The sequence below is a fragment of the Arachis ipaensis genome, chromosome B4 (genome assembly GCF_059453495.1).
Source record: "Arachis ipaensis isolate K30076 ecotype BB chromosome B4, ASM5945349v1, whole genome shotgun sequence".
Taxonomy (NCBI): domain Eukaryota; kingdom Viridiplantae; phylum Streptophyta; class Magnoliopsida; order Fabales; family Fabaceae; genus Arachis; species Arachis ipaensis.
The window spans coordinates 1,241,035-1,260,598 of record NC_142439.1 but is presented as its reverse complement, the minus strand read 5'-3'; the positions used below and the strand labels follow the sequence as shown (position 1 = coordinate 1,260,598).

At 36.7% G+C, this 19,564-nt stretch overlaps 4 protein-coding genes across 5 annotated transcripts in view; 1 reads left to right on the top strand and 3 right to left on the bottom strand.

The window, feature by feature from the left end:
* LOC107638335 (L-ascorbate oxidase) overlaps positions 1-19,564 on the bottom strand; it is a 52,818-nt gene that overhangs the window by 9,233 nt on the left and 24,021 nt on the right. The window lies entirely within an intron of this gene.
* LOC107638334 (SH2 domain-containing protein A) overlaps positions 1-19,564 on the bottom strand; it is a 209,187-nt gene that overhangs the window by 180,655 nt on the left and 8,968 nt on the right. For both annotated transcript variants that reach the window (XM_016341562.3, XM_016341561.3), the window contains exons 10-14: positions 19,154-19,434; positions 18,154-18,313; positions 16,995-17,344; positions 16,404-16,481; positions 15,543-15,962 (exon numbers count right to left, since the gene is read on the bottom strand). In XM_016341562.3, coding sequence (XP_016197048.1) covers positions 15,944-15,962; positions 16,404-16,481; positions 16,995-17,344; positions 18,154-18,313; positions 19,154-19,434 — 888 coding nt within the window. In that variant the 3' untranslated portion in view covers positions 15,543-15,943. The remainder of the gene's footprint in view (positions 1-15,542; positions 15,963-16,403; positions 16,482-16,994; positions 17,345-18,153; positions 18,314-19,153; positions 19,435-19,564) is intronic.
* LOC107638331 (6,7-dimethyl-8-ribityllumazine synthase) lies at positions 417-4,565 on the top strand. Its single transcript, XM_016341559.3, has 4 exons — positions 417-1,083; positions 1,169-1,246; positions 3,885-4,057; positions 4,182-4,565. Exons 1-4 carry the CDS (start codon positions 792-794, stop codon positions 4,374-4,376), a joined length of 738 nt encoding a protein of 245 aa, XP_016197045.2. The 5' UTR covers positions 417-791; the 3' UTR covers positions 4,377-4,565.
* On the bottom strand, positions 6,524-7,677 carry LOC107638333 (ethylene-responsive transcription factor 3). Its single transcript, XM_016341560.3, has one exon. The coding sequence runs from the start codon at positions 7,423-7,425 to the stop codon at positions 6,805-6,807; it is 621 nt and encodes a 206-aa protein (XP_016197046.1). The 5' UTR covers positions 7,426-7,677; the 3' UTR covers positions 6,524-6,804.

The following is a 19,564-nucleotide window of genomic DNA, read 5'->3' as shown; positions in this document are numbered from 1 at the left end:
GGTATTAGAGCTCTAGATCTGAAATTAGCTTAAGATTTTGGAATATTTATTATCTCTGGTATCCACGTCACAATAATTAACAATACATATAAGCATCACTATTAAATTTCGAGAAAGTATAGGGAGCCAATGACCTAAGCGTACAATGTGTACAATGAAGGTTTAAAAAGTATTAGAGATATGATTATTAGTGTTACATTATTCTGTTAGGTTACGCTTTTGGGATGAGTGGTTTTAGGACATGGTATTAGAGTGAAGGTCAAGAGTTCGAGTCTTGATGAATCCAAAATTAATTTTTTATAACAAAAGATGTTTATTATCCCTGTATCCGGATGGTTATTCTGGATAGTGACTCTCTAGCACTACTCTTAAATTTCATGTGATAAACTGATAAAAAGACATAACATATTCCCTATTTATTAAAATTTTATATGACGAGAATTTAATAGCCGTCGGTGGGACGAAGACCTCTTTCCCTCCCTTCTTAGCTCCCCTTTACAGGGAGAGGCAGGACTCTATCACGGTATCACCGTAGTCCACAAGGACGGCAAATCTCCGTTTCATCTTTATGACGGATCTCTATTCCCGTAAAACCTTGGCACATCTCTGTTTTTGTTTTCATGGCAAGTATTTCCGAGATTACTCATTTTAATTGTTTTTTTTTTTTTTTAATTATTACGGACCGTAAAAGTGAACGTTTTTAAACCGACAAGAGGTATAAGAAAGCTGTTAACTTGAGCGGATAGGGTTCCGGTAGAGTTCTAAGTTGTAACCCTAATCAGAAATCAGAGATGCCTCTGTCGGTTGTCCACATCACTTTCGCTTCTCCTCTTCAACAATCCATCGTCTTTCACACTCTCACCCCTTCAACTCTGCTTCCCAAAACCCTCTTCCCTCCCTCCATTTCCCTAAGAGGATTCAACACCTCACTATTTGCCACCATAAACTCCAACAAGACCAAGACCGCACCCTCACGCGCCTCTTTGATCGAGACTCCAGTCCTCTGGCTCGGCAGGCTCTGCATCTTCTACGCCCTCCTCAAGGCTGGACTCGCTGGATCTCATGCCAACCCACTTGTCTCAGGTCTCTTCACTTTTTTTACACTCTTTCAGTATAATAGCCCTTGGTGATTATTTTTTATTGGTTGTGTTTTTTGTGTCTGATCCAGATTTGGAAATCAGTGACGGCAATGATTCTGCTGATTTAGGGTTCTCTAAATGGACACAGACTATACTTGGAAAACCAGGTCTGATTGAGCTGTTTTCTTTTTATACTCTGGGTGTGTGTGGTTCAAGTATTACATTGTTATAAAGATTCCATTCCCATGGGAATTAAAGATACCCAAGGGGAAGGTGGGAATTGAAATGATGGTATTTTGATTCTCTGGAATCAAACTTGCATAGGAATAGTTTTTCAAACTTTGAACCAAACATGAGAATATGATATTCCTATCTTAAAATTTCTAGGAATTATTATAATTCCTCCAACCACGCACACCCTCTGAGTGTTTGAAAGGATTGCAAAGAAGGAGGGGATGACTTTATTTAATTGAAGTTTGTTTCAAAAAGTAATTTGAAGCCTGGATTGGAGTGAGTATAAATGGATTGGAGTGATAGCACATATTTCCATTCCCTTTCTTGCATTTCGATCCTGTTGTTCCTTTGAATAATTGAATCTTCCAAACATGCTAAAGATTCTGTTGCTTTATATCCAAGTGTAAATATACTCGTACTTTAGAATCAGGCTTACTTTTAGAGGACTCTTATTTGTTAAGTTGGTTATAATTTTCCCCTAATTTACTTTTTAATCATTTGGTTAGTGAAGACGCGAAGTAAAAGTCATTGACTTGTATGCTCCTGTAAAGTAGTTCTTGTGGAAGTACTCTTTGAATGATCAAAATTGATTGGCATACCATGACCAGGTTTGTGTGACTAGTTTAAATAAACATGCAGTTTAAGTTTATGGAAATGGGGTATATTCATAAAAGTTAATAGTAATACTAATTGGGAATAGTCATTTATGGATGATAATAATGTTATCATACCATAGAAGGCTGATTCAATTCTTCTAGAAGACATTCTTGGTTCCGCAGATAACTGAACTACCAAAGATGGAGATCTGTCAAGTTATAGGTACTGAACTACTGACAAATTTTGAATGCTATGACTGTAATCTAGTACAAGATTAGGAAATCATGTAAATTTTATTAATAATCAAGAAAGCAATGGTGGAAGCTTGCGTTTTAGTATCCTTGCATCTCCATCCTTTCTAAGACATACCATGATCCCATCCCATTTCTTTGTTCGGTAAACCTCTTTTGCGAAATCCTCTGTCTCCCCCTTTTGAGCTAACCTTAATGCTTAATAACAGGTGACATAATTTCTACATGTGTATCCTGTTATTATAAGATGAACCTTTTTTGCCTCTGATTGAAAATAGCATTTCTTTTTTTCTTATTTATTTATTTTTTTTAATTTATAGAGAAGCAGGTTTCCGACTGATTTCTTAGAATCACTTTTTGTAGTTTTTCCTAAACCCTTTCTTATAGTTTATCCAGACACGCCTGTTCTCAAATAATAAAATTCCTTATATACCTGCATTGCATATGGTTCTGTTGTAGTCAATTTGTCTTAAATCAAATATTTGTCCATTGCTTCCTAATATAATCTTTTACGTCTTATGTTTGTGGTTGCTTGAACTGAAGGAAGAAAAATGGCTGGGGGACTAGAAATACCTAAAAATTGGCTTTTAATTTGATTTTGGAAACAAAATGAAGCTTAGATATTGGTATGAAAAAAACCTGAAGGGTTTTTAAAAGAAGCTTTTCATTAGGTGCACCTCCCTCATTCACTAACTTTTACCATGTTCTAGCTACAGCTGGGACAGAAATCAGACATACCCTTCTAACTTGATTAGCCATATCTGTGAGAAGTGTTTGTATGTGCATTAATATTTCTAACTCTGCACCCATCAAGGAGTCATGTGACTGCTCATGCTTCATATTGTAGTCCGGAGAATGCAAGGATATTAACTTCACTAGTTTTTTTTTTTCTGTTTTTTTTTTCCTCTCATGATTCTTTTTTAAATTGCCTCAAGCCAATGATGCTTCATGCTTTATAGTTTATAATTCGAAGTGGAATTAGAGTATGTTAGGTCATCTGAATGAATAATAATACTGGTGGGATATTGTACGAGATGAGTGGATAATGAAATGTGAAGTTTAATGCTTTCTTCACTAAAAGTGCCTACAAGATGAGTGAATGGAAATCAAGAACTCTGTTATTGCCAGCTTTTCTACTGGAACTGCCGGTTACAATGCCTGAAGTGCCTTGTAAATGTCATGATTAGCTATTTATTTGTTGTTCATATCATCTCCAGTTGCATAATGATTTTAACTTGGGAAAAATGAATGTAACGTGGAAATAAATAGTTGTACACATGATGAATCCTGTGCATACGTCCTGGACTGGCTTCTGTGATTCAGTGCATTGAATAGAATTAATGCTAGATACTTACAGTATGTTTAGTTTTGGAATGTATTTTAAGTTTCTATTTACTATTTTTAATAGTACTAAATAGTATTTATTCAATGAATCGAGGAAAACAAGATAATTTGTGTTCACTGTATCTTTTCAAAAGTTCTAAAAAGAAGAAACACGATGTACATAAGATGACATTTTTGTACTTAATATTGAAAGCAAAACACATTTTCTAAAACAAAACACACCATTACATTGTGATAGGGATTGTTATGCCATCAATGATCATTAATCCAATACTAATTTTGGATTCCTATGCTTTATATTCCGTTATTGGTATTATTGATTCAATAGACTTGTTTTGAATAACAGTGAATCAGTTATATCTGTTTGTTATTTGATCAGCAAAGGAAGGAGTTAATGGAAGAAAATTTGTGAGCAAATGGCATCCTACAACAAAGGGTACACTCAGAAGGAACTATAGAGTTCCATCGAAGTTCGAGGGGCGGCGTCTTCTTAAAGCTATTGCATCCTTATTATCAGAAGACGATCACTTTGTTGATGCTACATCTCACAAGGTATTGCATCTTTCTTTCGCTTGACATAAATTCTGTTTCTATTAGGACTGTCTTTCCTTTTTCTTTTTCTCCACCCCCTCCTCTGCACAATTGAGTTTTCTGACATCTTGCAAAATCATTCTAGGGTTGTCAAATCCGGAGGGAAAGTGCTCATGGAGAAAGCGTTTGCTGCAACAACGTGAGAGCGCTCTTTGATGAGCTCCCAACTCCTCATCTCACTGTGGAAATCACACCTTTTCCCGCTGGACCACTTACAGACACGGATTACACCAAAGCTGAGAAGCTTGAGAGGGTTCTTAGATCCAGTCCTTCTGTTTGAGCCATCTTATGTTGAGCTTCATGTAAATATTCTTTGCTAGTTTGTAAATATTGTCAATGTCGAAGAGAAATTTGCTTCATCAACTCTTTACTTTTTACTTATTGAGTTGAATTGCGGTTACACCTTTCAAAAACATTACTAGTTTATTCCTTGATCAATTATCTAATGCCCAACCGCGATAAGTTTTAATTTGTTCAAAATTCTTACAACTCACAAGTCCTTTTGTGTAAAAAATGATTTATTCCTTTGAATAATTTTCCTATTCATTTTTCTATTTTCTAATTTTTTTAAGAGTAAAATTCCATTTCGGTTCCTATTCTTTTTCAATTTGAACAATTCACATCCTATCGATTAAAAAATGACAAATTGGCTCTTGAATTTCAGCTGCGTTAGACATATTGACCCTTGTGTGAATGTCTCAGGTAAGACTTGCAGGATTTTGTTGACATGTCAAGTTAGGTTCTTGAGCTGGCCTGCACTTGGCTAAGATGGATGGTAACGATTTGTTTACAATCACTAAGTTCCTGCCTAATAATCAAAACGATGTTGATATTCGAATTGATCCCATTAGGTAACTTAACAGAAGTAGCTAATCTTAGAACAAGAAGCAAACCATGAGTGATGCAGATCAATCCTCAAATTCTTAGCAATGTGTTAGAGGGAGGAAGACTGTAAATTTCATGGGCTCGACTAGCAAGAGCACTCTAGATAAGAATGTAGAGTGCATGCTGTTCAAGAATCAGGGACAACGGAAAATCCAGAGAGGATTTTGTTTGGTTGCTGCTACTATCATATAAGTGGGTTTCGATTGTTGCTTAAAGGTATGCTTTCAGTAGTTCGAGTTCAGAGTGGGTTTGCCAATGCGGCATGAACTTTGATATTAATTTGGTTGATAGTTTTGGGATGTTTGCTTGTACTGATTTAATGAACTTTATTTTGATGAGCTAATTTCAACCGAGTTTGGCAATTGCAAAAGGGTGATGTAGAAGGCAGAGTGAGCTTGGCGGAAGATATAATGGAGAAATTGGACTAAAAGATGTAGCATAGTAACCAAGGAACAACAAACAAGAGAAGGAGAATCAAGCTTTTAGAGTTGCTTTTTTATGTTTATGTTATCTGCATTTGTAGGTGTTATGTATGCTGTATTCTAGTGAGTAGTCGTGCAATGAGAAGAGAACTATGGCTAAAAGTCCTCCTTTGTTTTTGAACCTTGTTTTTATAAATGGAAAGTCACCTTTTGGTTTTATCCAAGTACCCTGTGAATAGGCTTGGTATAACAATTAATTTCCATGGTGCAATTAAAAATCACCTGATTGCACCTCACTGAAATAAATGGCTTGCTACTCAAATCAGTCATCGAATTTTATGTGTTTACAAAAAGATCTTGCTTACAATTATGGATCATCTATATACACAATCACGGTATCCCCTAACCCGGCAAGCTAAGAACTAATCCACTGCGGTATTGAACTCCATGGCCAATGGGTTGCTGCATGCAGCAAACGAGATTCGAACCCTGACACTTGTTTAAGTAAACTGGTGAACTAATCACCAAACCAATTCAACTTGGTTAACTAATATGCTCTATAACATTAACATAAATACTCATTACGTTGGCAACCATATCTAGAGGCCAAACGTCGTTTTCTAATAGAAACATTAATGGATTATACTTGAAAAACATGATATTGGTCGTAAGAAGGTGGAAATAAGGGCAAACTGTAGAGCTCCAGGGTACATTGAAATAAATTAGTTAGATGCAGTGAGGTGTATTAAAGAAAATGCCTTTTTTGTGAACGTCATTCTTGTATACTTTCCTTTGTCAATACCTACTAATATCATTCAATTTTGTATGTTAACTTGACTACTCAGATTATTATTTTCAAGTCAATAAACACCTATTTAGATTATGTGGGTTCTATCTATCTGCATTTTCACTCCCTACCAAGGGAACCCTCCTAACAAATCAGAAAATCCATGATGAATTGGACAATTGAGTGACACAAAAATAGCATGCTATGTATGAATATAGAAAAGTTGATTTATGCTTCTTTTCTTTTCTATCTGATTTAGGCATAATAATCATATGTACAGAAAGAAAAGAAGGGATAAGAAGAATTGTGATATCTAGCGGCTATTCTAAGAAGTAGAGAACTACAGAGATATGTTATCAAAGAAAAGGATCCAAATAACTTACAACAACACAGACTGTGATGCATCACACAACAAAGACAACAATAACTATTCTACAACATAAAACAATCTAAATCATACTCCAATTTCTTTCTTTCCTCTTCCTTTTAAATTTTAAAGGCCTCAGCATTCAGCAACCCTTCATTGCACATTTCAAAATTATAATTAAAAGAAAAAAAAAAAAGAGAAAATAAAAATCGATTCTCTTCCGTCATTTTCCATCACCGGCTTGCTGTCAGAGGCGCAGCGCAGTGACGCATAGCTCATCGGCGGCGAGATCTCCGGAGGTTGCAACATCGTCGGCATCCGGCGCGGGGAGGTTCAGATCGAAGGGTAGAGGCTTGCGGCGGAAAGAAGAGGTAAGGACGCAGTCATCGTCGTCGTCGACGACGGAGGAGGAGGAATCGCAGTCGCTGTGGCAATCTTCAAGTGCGATAGGGTTCACGGGCCTTCGGGGGACCATCGAGGGAAGAGGGTTGGAAACCCTAGGGCCGCTGAAGGACTCGACCGTGCTGCTCATGCCGCTGCTGGTAGGGCGGCTGGCCTGGACCGGATCGAACTTGGAGATGATGAGATCGGAGGCGGGCTCGGGTGGGCCGGGGAGGGGGAAGTTGGTCTTGGCTTTGGGCCCGCGGAAGGAGCGGGCGGCGGCGTCGTAGGCCCGGGCTGCAGCCTCGGCGGTGTCGAAGGTACCCAACCAGACCCGGGACTTCTTCCATGGGTCTCTGATCTCGGCGGCGAAGCGGCCCCATGGTCTCTTTCGGACACCGCGAAAGCGGGTTTGGGTCGCTGGTTCGTTAGGGTTTATCGATGATGGTGCTTTGGTTGGTGGATCGGTGGGTCTGGCTCGGGGCATGGGTGTTATGTGAAAAGAGAGAGAGAGGGGCAAAGAAAGGGTTAGGAAGAATATGAGTGGAGAAGCAGAAGAAGAAGCAGAACCTCACACCACACCAGCCAGTAGCCACCACCAAGGGGAATCTCTTAATCTTGCTTCTCCATCTCTCTCTCTCTCTTTGTCCCCTCCCTCTCTCTCTCTCACTCTCTCTCGGTCGGTACTTCTTTCTTTCTCTTACTAAAAGTTTGCTCTCTCCGGAATGAGAGATGGGGTCGGATTGCTTTTGGAGCATTGAGCATGGATTTTATAAGTTGGAAAATGACAACGTTGCCCTTATCCTTTGTAGAATCATTGCCAGCAACGTCTGCCTAGCAGGTAAATAGCTTTTTGTTTTTAACACAATAAGCGCACTATTTAATATTTATACTCACAAATATTCAGAATAGTAATAAACTTATTTACGAAAATACAAAATTAACGTTACGAAAATACAAAATTAAGGAGAATTTTTTTAAATAAGTAAAAAATATTTTATTTACTAAAAAATATAATTTATAATATTTTTATCAAAATTCATCGTATTTCTTATTTCATTTATACCGTAAATGAAATAAGGTTACACAGTATTTTATTTACACTATAAACAAGATAGGTGAAGATATATGATGTTTACAGTGTAAAGGAAATATATTCCGACAAATTTTCAATAACTATAAAAGAAGGTGCAATTTTTGTATTCTCCACAAACATTTCACTTTTTCTCTTTCATTTTTCTTCCAAAAAATAAGCCAAAATGTCTAGTAGTAGTGAAAATGTGGTTATAAATGTGTATCTCAATTGCCATATGAGAAACAATGATACCAGCATGATATTTGAGTGCAAGAATTCTATTTTGTTGCGTATCCGGCGAGTAAGTTCTTTGTCGGAGCTGAAGACTCTGATATTGGGTAACATTGGTGGTAGCGGCAGAAAAGAGATCGGAAGGGTGAGGTATCGGTTACTAGCATCGATAGGAAATGTAGTCTTTTCGGTTTCGTTTATTTTGGCTCAATGGCGACGAACATGTGCATCTCATGTTTGATATCCATGGGAGAATCATGGCGGAACAAGTGATAGAGCTTTTTGCGGTGGTAGGTGATGTCGGTGGCGGTGATCTGGCCAGTCGAATTTTGTGTAGGACGACCCTCCTCTCACACCACCACCGATACATGTTGTTAGTCTAGTGGAAGACATGGACGTTGATGGTGAAAACTCTGACGAGGAGTATGTTGCGATTAGCAATAACAGTAATTATTCTGAAGATGAGGAGGAGGAGGAGTTTGTACTAAAGAAGTCAGTCAAGCCATCAGTTCGGTATCTTCTGTCCATTCCGCACTCAATTTCGGCCTTATCAGCTGTACCCAGTCACTATCATACATTGAATCTGGACGCGATGCACGAGACAACTCAATTTTCTAACATGGGTGAAGACGATTACAACTTAAACAGTGCTGTGGAGTTTCGGGTTGGCCACAGGTTCAAAAATAGAGATGCAGTGATGCAGGGTGTGAAGAATTACAGCATTCGCAGAAGTGATGTGTACCGAGTTGTGGAGTCGGATCAATTAAAATACCATGTGCATTGCCGGCAATATACAACAGGCTGCCCTTGAAATCTCCATGTTGCTCTCCGACAAAATCGAATATTGGTGAGTTCAAGTTTATCATGGTGTATTTTCTCATTTATGAATGTTATATTTGGATTAAATGCCAACCATGTATGTGATATTTCGTTAGGGAGGTGTGTAGTGTTGGAGGACCGCACATGTGTTTAGCACCCACCATGTCTCAGGACCATCGACAGTGGACAGTAGTCTCATCTACAATGTCATCCTGCCATTGATACAATCCAGCCCATCCGTCAGCATCCCGGTTCTACAAGGTGCAGTTAGGCAAAGCTATCACTTCAAACCCTCGTTCATAAAGGTCTGGATGGCGAAACAAAAGGCTATTGCGCAGATATACGGTGATTGGGAGAAATCATACAAAGGTGTCGAGGTTGCTGTAAGATAATAATCAGTAACAGGTGGTAAAACATGATAAATAATTCATATTTTCATAACTGAATAAAAGAAACTCGCTTACGTCATCGAACTGTAACTGGTCCAACGCCCGACGCCATCGGAGGACTCTCTACTCGTACTGGTCCCTACTCTGTTGCGCCATACCTATCAACCTGTGGACATTTACAAGAATAGCAAAGACTCAATTTATCGCACATCATATCAAATTATATAAACGAAGAAGAAGAAAACCATAAATAACAGTTACCTCACAGCCATGGGATATGTATAAACTAGTCACTGGGTGGACACTATTGGAAAAATCTCTGGTATATCCAAGAGACTAGCAGCGGAGTGCATTCTGCAATATCTGTAGTGGCTCGATGTGCTGCAGAGTATAGGGAGTGGTACGTCCATGTAAGCATCGCGAAACCCCAAGACAGAGAACAGCACCTCTAAAAGTCATCAAGCAGTGGCAGCCATCGTAGATGGACCTGATTGTTTGACTTGTCGGTCATCAGGTAACCCCTAATCATCAAAAGTATGTAACACCTCGTGTGCTGTCGGAGAGTGTCTGGATCATTGGTATCAGGCATCTGCCGGAGTTGCTCCTAAAACCATGCCAGCTTGAGAGAGAAAGACTCCTTCCTCTGCGCACCTTGCTGCTGAACTGCAGGAGGCCTGGCACCAAGTAGCCGCTCCACCAACTCCCATGTCTCAGTCCCGTACCATGTGTGGAAAAGACACGCTGTCAAGTGAGGTGGCACGCAGGTCGGTGGAAGGTGTTAAGGCTCGACACGTAGATGCTCCTAGATCGTTGATCGTCGCCGAAGATCCAACGGTTCTGGAAGCGTCTGGAGAGAAAAACAATGGATGCAGACTGTGACCTTGCGGCGGCGCGTTGTGGCGCGTTTGGAAGTTTCTGACGACGGGGCCGAGCTCTGTGTACTCGTGGCGATGAGACAAAGACAATGATATGGTCTGTGACGAAGGAAAAGGTCGGGAAGGTGAGTGAAACAAGACCAAAAATTGTTGGGAGGAGAAAAAAAAGAACTATGAACGAGTTCTCATGAAGAGAAAAAAAGAGAAAAGTAACTGATAGAACGGGTGCAGATGGAACTGTCAGAAGAAAGTACAGATGGAACTGTCGGAAGAAAGTACAGATGGAACTGTCGGAAGGAAGCACAGAGAAAACAGCCATAAGGAAGCGCAGACGTAACTGCTGCAAAGAAAAAGCGCAGACAAAACTGCCGCAAAAAAAACGCAGACAAAACTGTCGCAAGAGTGGCCAACTGCCGAAAAAATGCTGAAAAGATGGCGAACCGCCAGAAAATTGCTGAAAAGTGACAAAATGCGAAGAGATGGCAAACTATCGGCAGGTGTCGAAAAACATATGGTTTCTCCATGAGAATAAGTAAGTAGTGAATGAGCTAATTAGTGAAGTGAGAAAGCATCAAAACATTAACAAAAGAGAAGAAAAAATAGCACGAAAGAAGAGTATGAAAAATACGGTAATTTTACTGAAGAAAAATAACATATCGTCCTCAAGGAGGATACTATGGCTCTAATACCATGTTAGAAACAAGATATTAAAGTGAAGAAAGTATCGTATATTATTGAATAAGTTCTAAAGATACAATGTACAAGGATATTTATATATATATTAAAAGAATCAAAGCAATAAAAATATAAAATCTTATAATAAATACTTAAATATACTATATAAATATAAATAATACTAACTAATTTTAATTGATCCTATTTATACTCTAACAGTCTCCTTGTGCGACCACATTGCCAGTTTTTCTTGCTGTTGGAATTCATCTTCCATGATGCTACTTGCCATCATAGTATTACTTATCATGTATCAATTCATTGCAGTGCCAATTCATGATAAATATAATCTAATCTAATTTTGGTAATGACATTAATTAAACTTATTGAATCTTTTTAACTTAAGAAAAAGATATAATTCACAAACGAGATAAGAATCAAAGAAATCTTCCATTGTTTTAACATTTACGTACCATGTAAAGGAACACTAAAGAAAAAAGAATCTAAATTCATGAAGCACGATATTCTATAAGAGAAATATTAAAATGTTATTAGAGTTATTTTTTTTTTACTATAAATTAGTTAGAGGTAAATATCAAATCGATATCCGAAAAATTCTGACGCTGACAAAATGGTACCTGACTTTTATTATTGACAAAATAGTCCCTAAAAAATTTTAAAATTTGACAAGCGTGTCCTCGAACTCGCTGGAGCAAATCTTCGGCAAGCACAATGCTAACGTGGCTGCCGTGACTTGGCAAACCACTCCCAAACCCTAATCCCTCCCCATCGCAGCCTCCTTCCCTCTCCCTCCCCATTGCAGCCCCCCTCTCCAACGCGCACTACCTCCTCCCCTCTCCCTCCCCAATTGCAATAGCAGAAGCATCAATAACAGCAGAAACAACACCATCAGAACCCAAAACAGAACCAATAGAAGAACCTGCACATTCAAAACCTAACCTTGCTTGTTCTTCCTTCTCTCTTTTCCCTCATTCCTTCCTTCTTTTATCGAAGGACCATAACAATAACAATATCCATTCACACACCCAGACATTTACATAAACACATAACCTACATATATAAATATAAAGAGAGAAAGAGAGAAAGGCTGAGGGACTGAGGAGATGCGGCTATTCCAGGCCTTGTTGTCGCTCCGATAGTGGTGGCAATGGTCCTTGATAGTGTTCTTGCCGTTGAAGTTGCTATTGCTGTTGAGGTTGTTGTTGCGATAGGAAGGAGAGAAAAGTGTGCGTTGGGATTGCTGCTGTTGTTGTTGCTTGTTGTTGTTGTTGCTGTTGATGTTGAGGTGGTTGTTGCTGCGAGTGGTAGTGGAGGTAGGGAGGGGGGAATGTGCATTGGGGAGGGGGTGCGATGGGGAGGGAGAGGGAGGGGGGCTGCGATGGGAAAGGAGTGTGCATTGGGTAGGGGGAGGGTTGCGATGGAAAGGGAGAGGGAGGGGGGAGTGTTCGTTGGGGAGGGAGAGGGGATGGGGGTTGCGATGGGAAGGGAGAGGGAGGGGGAGTATGCGTTGGGAGGGAGGGATTAGGGTTTCGGGGTGATTTGCCAAGTCACGGCGGCCACGTTAGCATTGTGTTTGCCGGAGATTTGCTCCGGCGAGTTCGAGGACACGCTTGTCAAATTTTAAAATTTTTTAGGGACTATTTTATCAATAGTAAAAGTCAGGTACCATTTTGTCAGCGTCAGAATCTTTCGAGTACCGATTTGGTAGTTACCTCAAATTAGTTATTAATATTTAAAAATATAGAATAAAATATATTTTTAAATTATTTGACTAAAAAAACTAAATTAAAAAAATTAAATTAATAATTAAATAATAACAAAAATAATAAATTTTGATAATTTTCTAATATTTTTCATTGTATAAATCATGAATAATTTTATATGCATAATTTTTTCTGCGCATTAAAATGGCTGGTAGGAAGTAAAATAAGATTAAAAGTTTGTCTTTAATACCATAAAACAGATACAAAATAGATTAAAACAAAAATTTCAATGATAAATATGAATTTCATGTTATGCAAGTGACAATGTAGTTTGTACTTCGTACCACAGTACCCCTTAAGAGAAATGCTTATTGTCTTTATTTGTACCTTTATTTTTTATTTTCAATGCTTAACTGATCAAATTTAACATTCATTGTGGTGTTTTATTTGAGTTGTTTGTATAATTACTACAATTGCATAATATTTGAAGTTGTTAGTTGTATAAATATTTTGGATTTGAATCTTTTATACTGATGAGGTTTTGTAACATGAGAATTTGAAAAACGTAATTAGTCTTCCATGGATCAATTAATTTTCAATATGCGTGGGTTCTGATAAATGATTTAAAAGTAATTAGTCTCTGACCCAAAAATATAATCTATTTAAAGGAATTAAATCCAAATAGTTTACACCAGAATAATTTTAATTGGTAAGTTATTCTAGATGCTACCAAAGTTTGTGAAACTTTTGCTCATAAATAAAAAGGTCTAATTCTTTTAGACTTTATAGTTTTATCAAATTTATAATTAAGTTTTTATTTTTTTTAATTAGGTTTCTATACTGCTTTTAATTTTATAATTAGATCTTTTTTAGTGTAAAAAATATTAGAGTTAACTGATTATTTTTTCGTAAATTGAAGGTATTTATAATTAAAAACGTAATTAAATTTTTTACCGCATGTATTTTGAAAAAAATATTCTGTTAATTTTAACGTTTTTGACATGAAAATTACTTAAATACAAAATTAAAAGTAGTATAAGGATCTAATTGAAAAGAAAAAAATTATAAAGATTTAATTGAAAATTTGGTAAAACTATAAATACTAATAGAGTAATTAAACTTAATAAAAAAGGTTATGAAAGTTTTAATTTTAGCAATTTTGAATTATTATGAAGCTTAACACATGCTAAATTTTATTTATAGTACAATAACTGATGATTTCACTAGTAGCACTCTCATTCTATGGAGCTAATCAGCTGAAGTTTCAGTGGGTAGAGCGATATGACAAACTCTCATTCTACGTACCATTTAATTAGTTTTTGCATTTTTGGGTGATTATAGAGGAATGGATAAAAGAAATTTGAATTCGACTGTTTGTGAGGATTTAAATGAATAAAAGAAACCAATGAGCACGAAAAATGAGACAAAACAATAAGCGGTTGTTGTTAGACTACCGTTGTGTTTAAAAAGATTTGGTGTAATCTTGTTACTTGCGTGCCACCATTAAAAAATTACATGTATTAAGTTAAGTGCCACATAATTAAAATTGGTCCAGCATTTTTTAAATTCTTAAATTAATTTATTACCCTTAAGTTTATATTATTAACATTTAATTTAAAATTTAAATCTCTAAATTAATTTTAACTTGGGATCAAGCCATAAAAACAATCACGAGTATAATTATCGGGTTAGACTACGTACATTATTCTCTTTAAGTGCAATCTTTTTTCGAATCATATGTTGACGCGAGATGATTGTGCATCCTTTGTCCTTTTTTCAAACCATAAAACTTAAATTAAGAATATTAATCTTCATGAAATATGGAAAAATCTAACCCCAAATTATAAAATTTAAAAAAATATATAAATATACAATAAATATATTAAGAGTTCTATTGTTGTGAAGGAAGTTAGAGGAGTAATTGTGGTGGTGAAAAAGGTGGCACTAGGAGAAGATGAAAGAAGGCAAAAGATGAGACTGAAAGTTATGAGTTCAATCAGAGTGTTAATACAAGCAATATTACGGATAAAATTATTGTTTCAAACATATTATAAAAAATCAATAATGTTGATATACACAAAAAAGGATTACCATATATAAACATATATATTTGACATCTCATACAACCTTTTTTATTATACTATTATAACCAGATATAATTATTCTACTAGATTTGATTATTCTTATAATTGATTATTTAATTGAAAATTCTGTGGAAAAAAAATACACAAATACAGAAAAATTGATTTTTAGTAAATATGTAACATTTTTTCTTTAAGAATTTAAAATTTATGAATTTGTAAAGTTTAGACACGTTAGATTTGAATTATGAAATCTATTTTTAGGTTACGTATGATTTAGTTTTAATTCATTCTAAATTGTGATGTGATATATAATTATATATTTACACATGGTGAATTGCATTTATAATCTGTTAGGTAGCGTTTGTTTTGAGGTACTAAGACAGAGACCGAGAGACTGAAACTCAGCATCATGTTTGTTAGTTCAGAAATTAGTACTAAAATTTCTGTTTCTATCCCCAAAATTTCAGTATTTCAGTACCTCCAAAAAGTGGAGACGCATGAAACTAAAATTTTTAGAGATGGAGATTGAATCTTTAATAACATTTTATACCTAAAATACCTTCATTTCAATTAATTAATTCTAATTTTACCCTTTGTACAAATTAAATTAGAATTTTATTCTTGTTTCAATTTCTGTCTCCTACTTTGCACTAGACAGAATATTGAGATTTATTTCAATCTCTGACTCTTAGTCTCTGTCTCTCAATCTCAGTCTTTTCGTCTCTATCTCTCCACCAAACGCTACCTTACTGTTCTATGAATTACGATTTGCATCTTCCTTTGAAGTTCAAGTAAAAACCTAGTTAACGGGTTAGTTTTTTTCATTAGAAAAATCAATAGAATCATTGCGTTATCAATGAACAAGATGGCTATTGAAGCCAACTGCACACGAAAAGCAATGCTATGAATTGTGGTGGTGGTTACATATGAATAAATGCAGTTCAACGATCAACAGCTGCTAAATTTGAAAATATCATACCTAAAATCTTACATTATATACATATATGCTGGATGGAAAACATTCTATCGTAAATCAACCACAAGAAGCCGCATCTTCTCTGAGTCTATCACTCAAAGACAACCTTCAAAGGAACTCAACTGGGTGGTGAAGGGCATTCTGCACAGTTCTACCGATCCTATTGGCCTCTTATTATCCTGAACAGTTGCAAGTGATTTGAATAATGATAATCTTGACGAAAGTTTAAAGCATAATTATATAATAATGAATAACGGGACAAACCACTATCTTGGCCCCCTGGCCCCGGGAATGGATCCTCTCCAGTGAAGAAAAAACTGGATGGTGTCAATTGTGATCTTTCACCCTTCATTGCTCTCTCTCTCATATTTAATTTTGCCCCCACTTATAAAGTTAACGGTGAGAGATCACATTGCATTTCCTCAAGTGTTGAAAAAACCGGAGAGGATCCATTTGCCCCTGCCCCGAAAAATTATAATTTTGACAGAATAACCCCTCAATAAGAAAAGGCACATGTGTCCTCCCAAAGATCACGAATGCCTTTCTTTTATTCAAGGACTATTTTGTCGAAAAAAATATTTCCAGTACCCTCAACTTATGAAGAATGCTTTATAACTTGCCTTCCCAATCGAGTCAACTCAGGTTCTTCCATTAGCATAGCTTGGAGTGGCTTCATGTCGATTCCTTTATCACCAGAGCTGCAATAATCACAAGGTATGTAATTTCTGTCATTAATGAAATAGTAGCAGTTATAAGTTGCATGTGCAAACATGCGAGTTTTGGGAAAGTTAAGTGATCCGATGAATATCCTCACTATCTAGTCATTTTTGCACAAACATTAATTCTTGGTGATTTCTAATTCCAGTAATAAATAGGGTATTAGGACCAAATTGAGGCTTAAGTATAGTTCATATTTATCATGGAAATGTTGAAAATGCATTGTAAATTTCAAGGCACCCTTGTACCAAGTAAATTCATCCACTGATTTCGAACACTCGGCATAAATGAGCAACAGAATGAAAATGCATGGAAATGAAAACAAACACACATAATTGTTATGGTCAGGTCATAAGTTTCCCTCTTAAATGGGAATCCATCAAGTCTACCCCAAACTTCCCTACTGAGTATTAATCTACCGAATTTTCGCAAGCTTTAGAAACATGCCAATAAAAGTTCAGTTAAATAGCATAGAATCAAGAACTAAAGCTTACCCAAAAACACGATCCACCGAAAGTAGCCTGTGGTGAAGTTTGTAATCATTGCCAACATATGTGACAATTAGGCTACCTGCATCTGGGTGGGGCCAGCTTCTTGAGGTGGGGAATCTCAATACAAATGTACCTGGTTCTTGAAGTCCTGTGGGACCTTGAAGCGAAGCTTCTGCTTCCTCCTTAGTTATGAATCCTTCTATCCACTTAGGTGATGTAGAATTCCAGATAGGGTTTACCCGCTCCTTTGAAATTATGTAAGCCACAGGGTACAACCAACACCATAACTTCTCAAAGTTTTCTTGGGCTAAATACTCTTGACATCCAGCAATAACTCTTAGAAGCTCTAGGTCCTGCAACAATTATAAAATTTCTTAGAAAAATTAAAAACAAAAAAGGACCGCTAATAACTCGTATCTCTCTCTAATTTTTCAGTGCACAGAACTGGAAAGGCCTAGCTCTACCATAAGATATTAGCCCAATATGGCAATAATTTTCAATAAAGAGGATAATGCAAAAACCTAGAATACTTGGACATATATTATTTATAGGATTTCACGGTTTTGTAACCAAAATGTCAAAAACTGATGACATGCCCCCATAATGCCAGTTACATATCTTTGCTGCACAAAAGATTTACAAACGAAAGCAACAATTGGAGAGGAAGTTAATATGGTTTAAAGCAGCAAGAAGTATGACAAAACATTGACAGCAACATTCCTTCATAGTAATTTAAGTATAATAATCTATACATATTTTATGAAAATTCTTATTGCTTCTGCAAGAGCTCAAATATCATCCATATGCTTATTTTGGTTTTAGAATTTCGAAAATAGATTTAGGTTTTCATTTACGGGAGTGGATCCTTTCAATTTTTTATCCTCGATTGTTTGGTAAAGTATGATCTTTTACCATTCAATATCTTTTCTTATATGTTTTCTCTTGGTCCCACTTAAAGAATGTAAGGTGAAAGATCACACTTAATCAAACAATTGAAAAAAAAAATTGAGAGGATCCATTCCCTTCATTTACCATTCGTATTCATAGTTTGCTTCATGAATTCCTTGAAACAGAAATATCATCTAAAATAGTTGAAAGTAAACAGCAGCAACATGTTATCACAACTGTAAGTGCTTTCATGGGCAGTAACAAAAGAAATGACCTGATGTGAGAGAGATCGCGAACTGCAAGCAATCTTCATGAATTGCTCTTCAATCTCATACACTGCACTCTCCCAAGGAACGTGGTTGTTGTTTGGAGACATCATCTTCCAAAGATTAGTTCCATCTTCCACCAATTTTTTGGCAATTAATATTTGATTTCTGATTTACAGATCAAGCAAGTAGTTAAAAAGGAATAGGCATGATAAATTACAATAAAGACAAGCGATTATGTTGAATAATACTAGAAGAAAATCGGTACACTTTGTTTAGAAAGTCAAAATACATGGATAGAAGAATGCCGGAATACAATCTGTTAGGAAAGAAAGATCAATTTTAATAGAGTGAGCTGAGTAAATAATCTACAAGAGTCTAGAAGCTGTTAAGGCAATTATACAATTGCCAGGTAGGATAGATTCCCTAACAGCCCCCTAACTAAAGTGTGTAAGGACTTCTCTACCCTCTTCAACTAGTGTGCTGAACACTCTTTTCTCACTTGTGTATATAAGTACTGGTTCAGTACTCTCTCTCCCTCTCCCTCCCTCTTTCACCTTTCTCTTCTTTGAATTCTCAAACTCTATTATGGTATAAAGAGCTTCTGATTGCAAAAGCATCGATTCTCCTCCATCGCCTCTGCTAATGAATCCGCCAACACCGACTGATCCTCCTCATCTGCCTCTGTGTCCTCTTCCCAATTCTTCTCTCCGACTTGATGATCGAAACTTTCTCTGGCGCAGCCAAATTCTCTCTGCGATCAAGAGCAATCATCTCTTCAGCCTCATCGATCGGTGTGCTATTCAGCCTCTTAAGATGCTCTCCACAATGAAATCTCAAGTGCATACGAATTCTCACACTAGTGGTTAATTGCGAATTTTCATGGTAAGCGTGGGAGAAGCTCCTACTTTGCGTCAGAAACAAGAGCGCACGTCCAGCAACTCAAAGCTGAGTTAAGGTAAGAGGTACTAATGCAATTATATAACACTACATCAATAATAACCTTACCCATGGTGTGAACATCCTGAATAAAGTGACACATGATGGGCCAACTCTGAAATTTCTTTCTTTGAGGCCAAGGATGCAATCTCCTTAAGCATCAGCGATCTCTCAGCCAAGCCAGCCAAGCAGTACTTAAAAACAGTCATGTCAGATATTGGATATCTTCTACTTGCCACATTATTTGAAGGTGAATTTCTCTCCCCTATACTCTCTGAATCAGACAGAGTCTCATATGCCTCGTAGTTAGCAGGTGTGCCATACAAGCCAGTTGTAAGCCCATTCTCAACCTAATTCACAGTAAATTTGCCGTGATATTCAATAATTAGTAAAAGGAAAATCACATTAAGAAAAGAGCTATTTAAGATAAATCTCACACACGATTTTAAGACAACTATCCAAAAGAGACAATTTAAGACA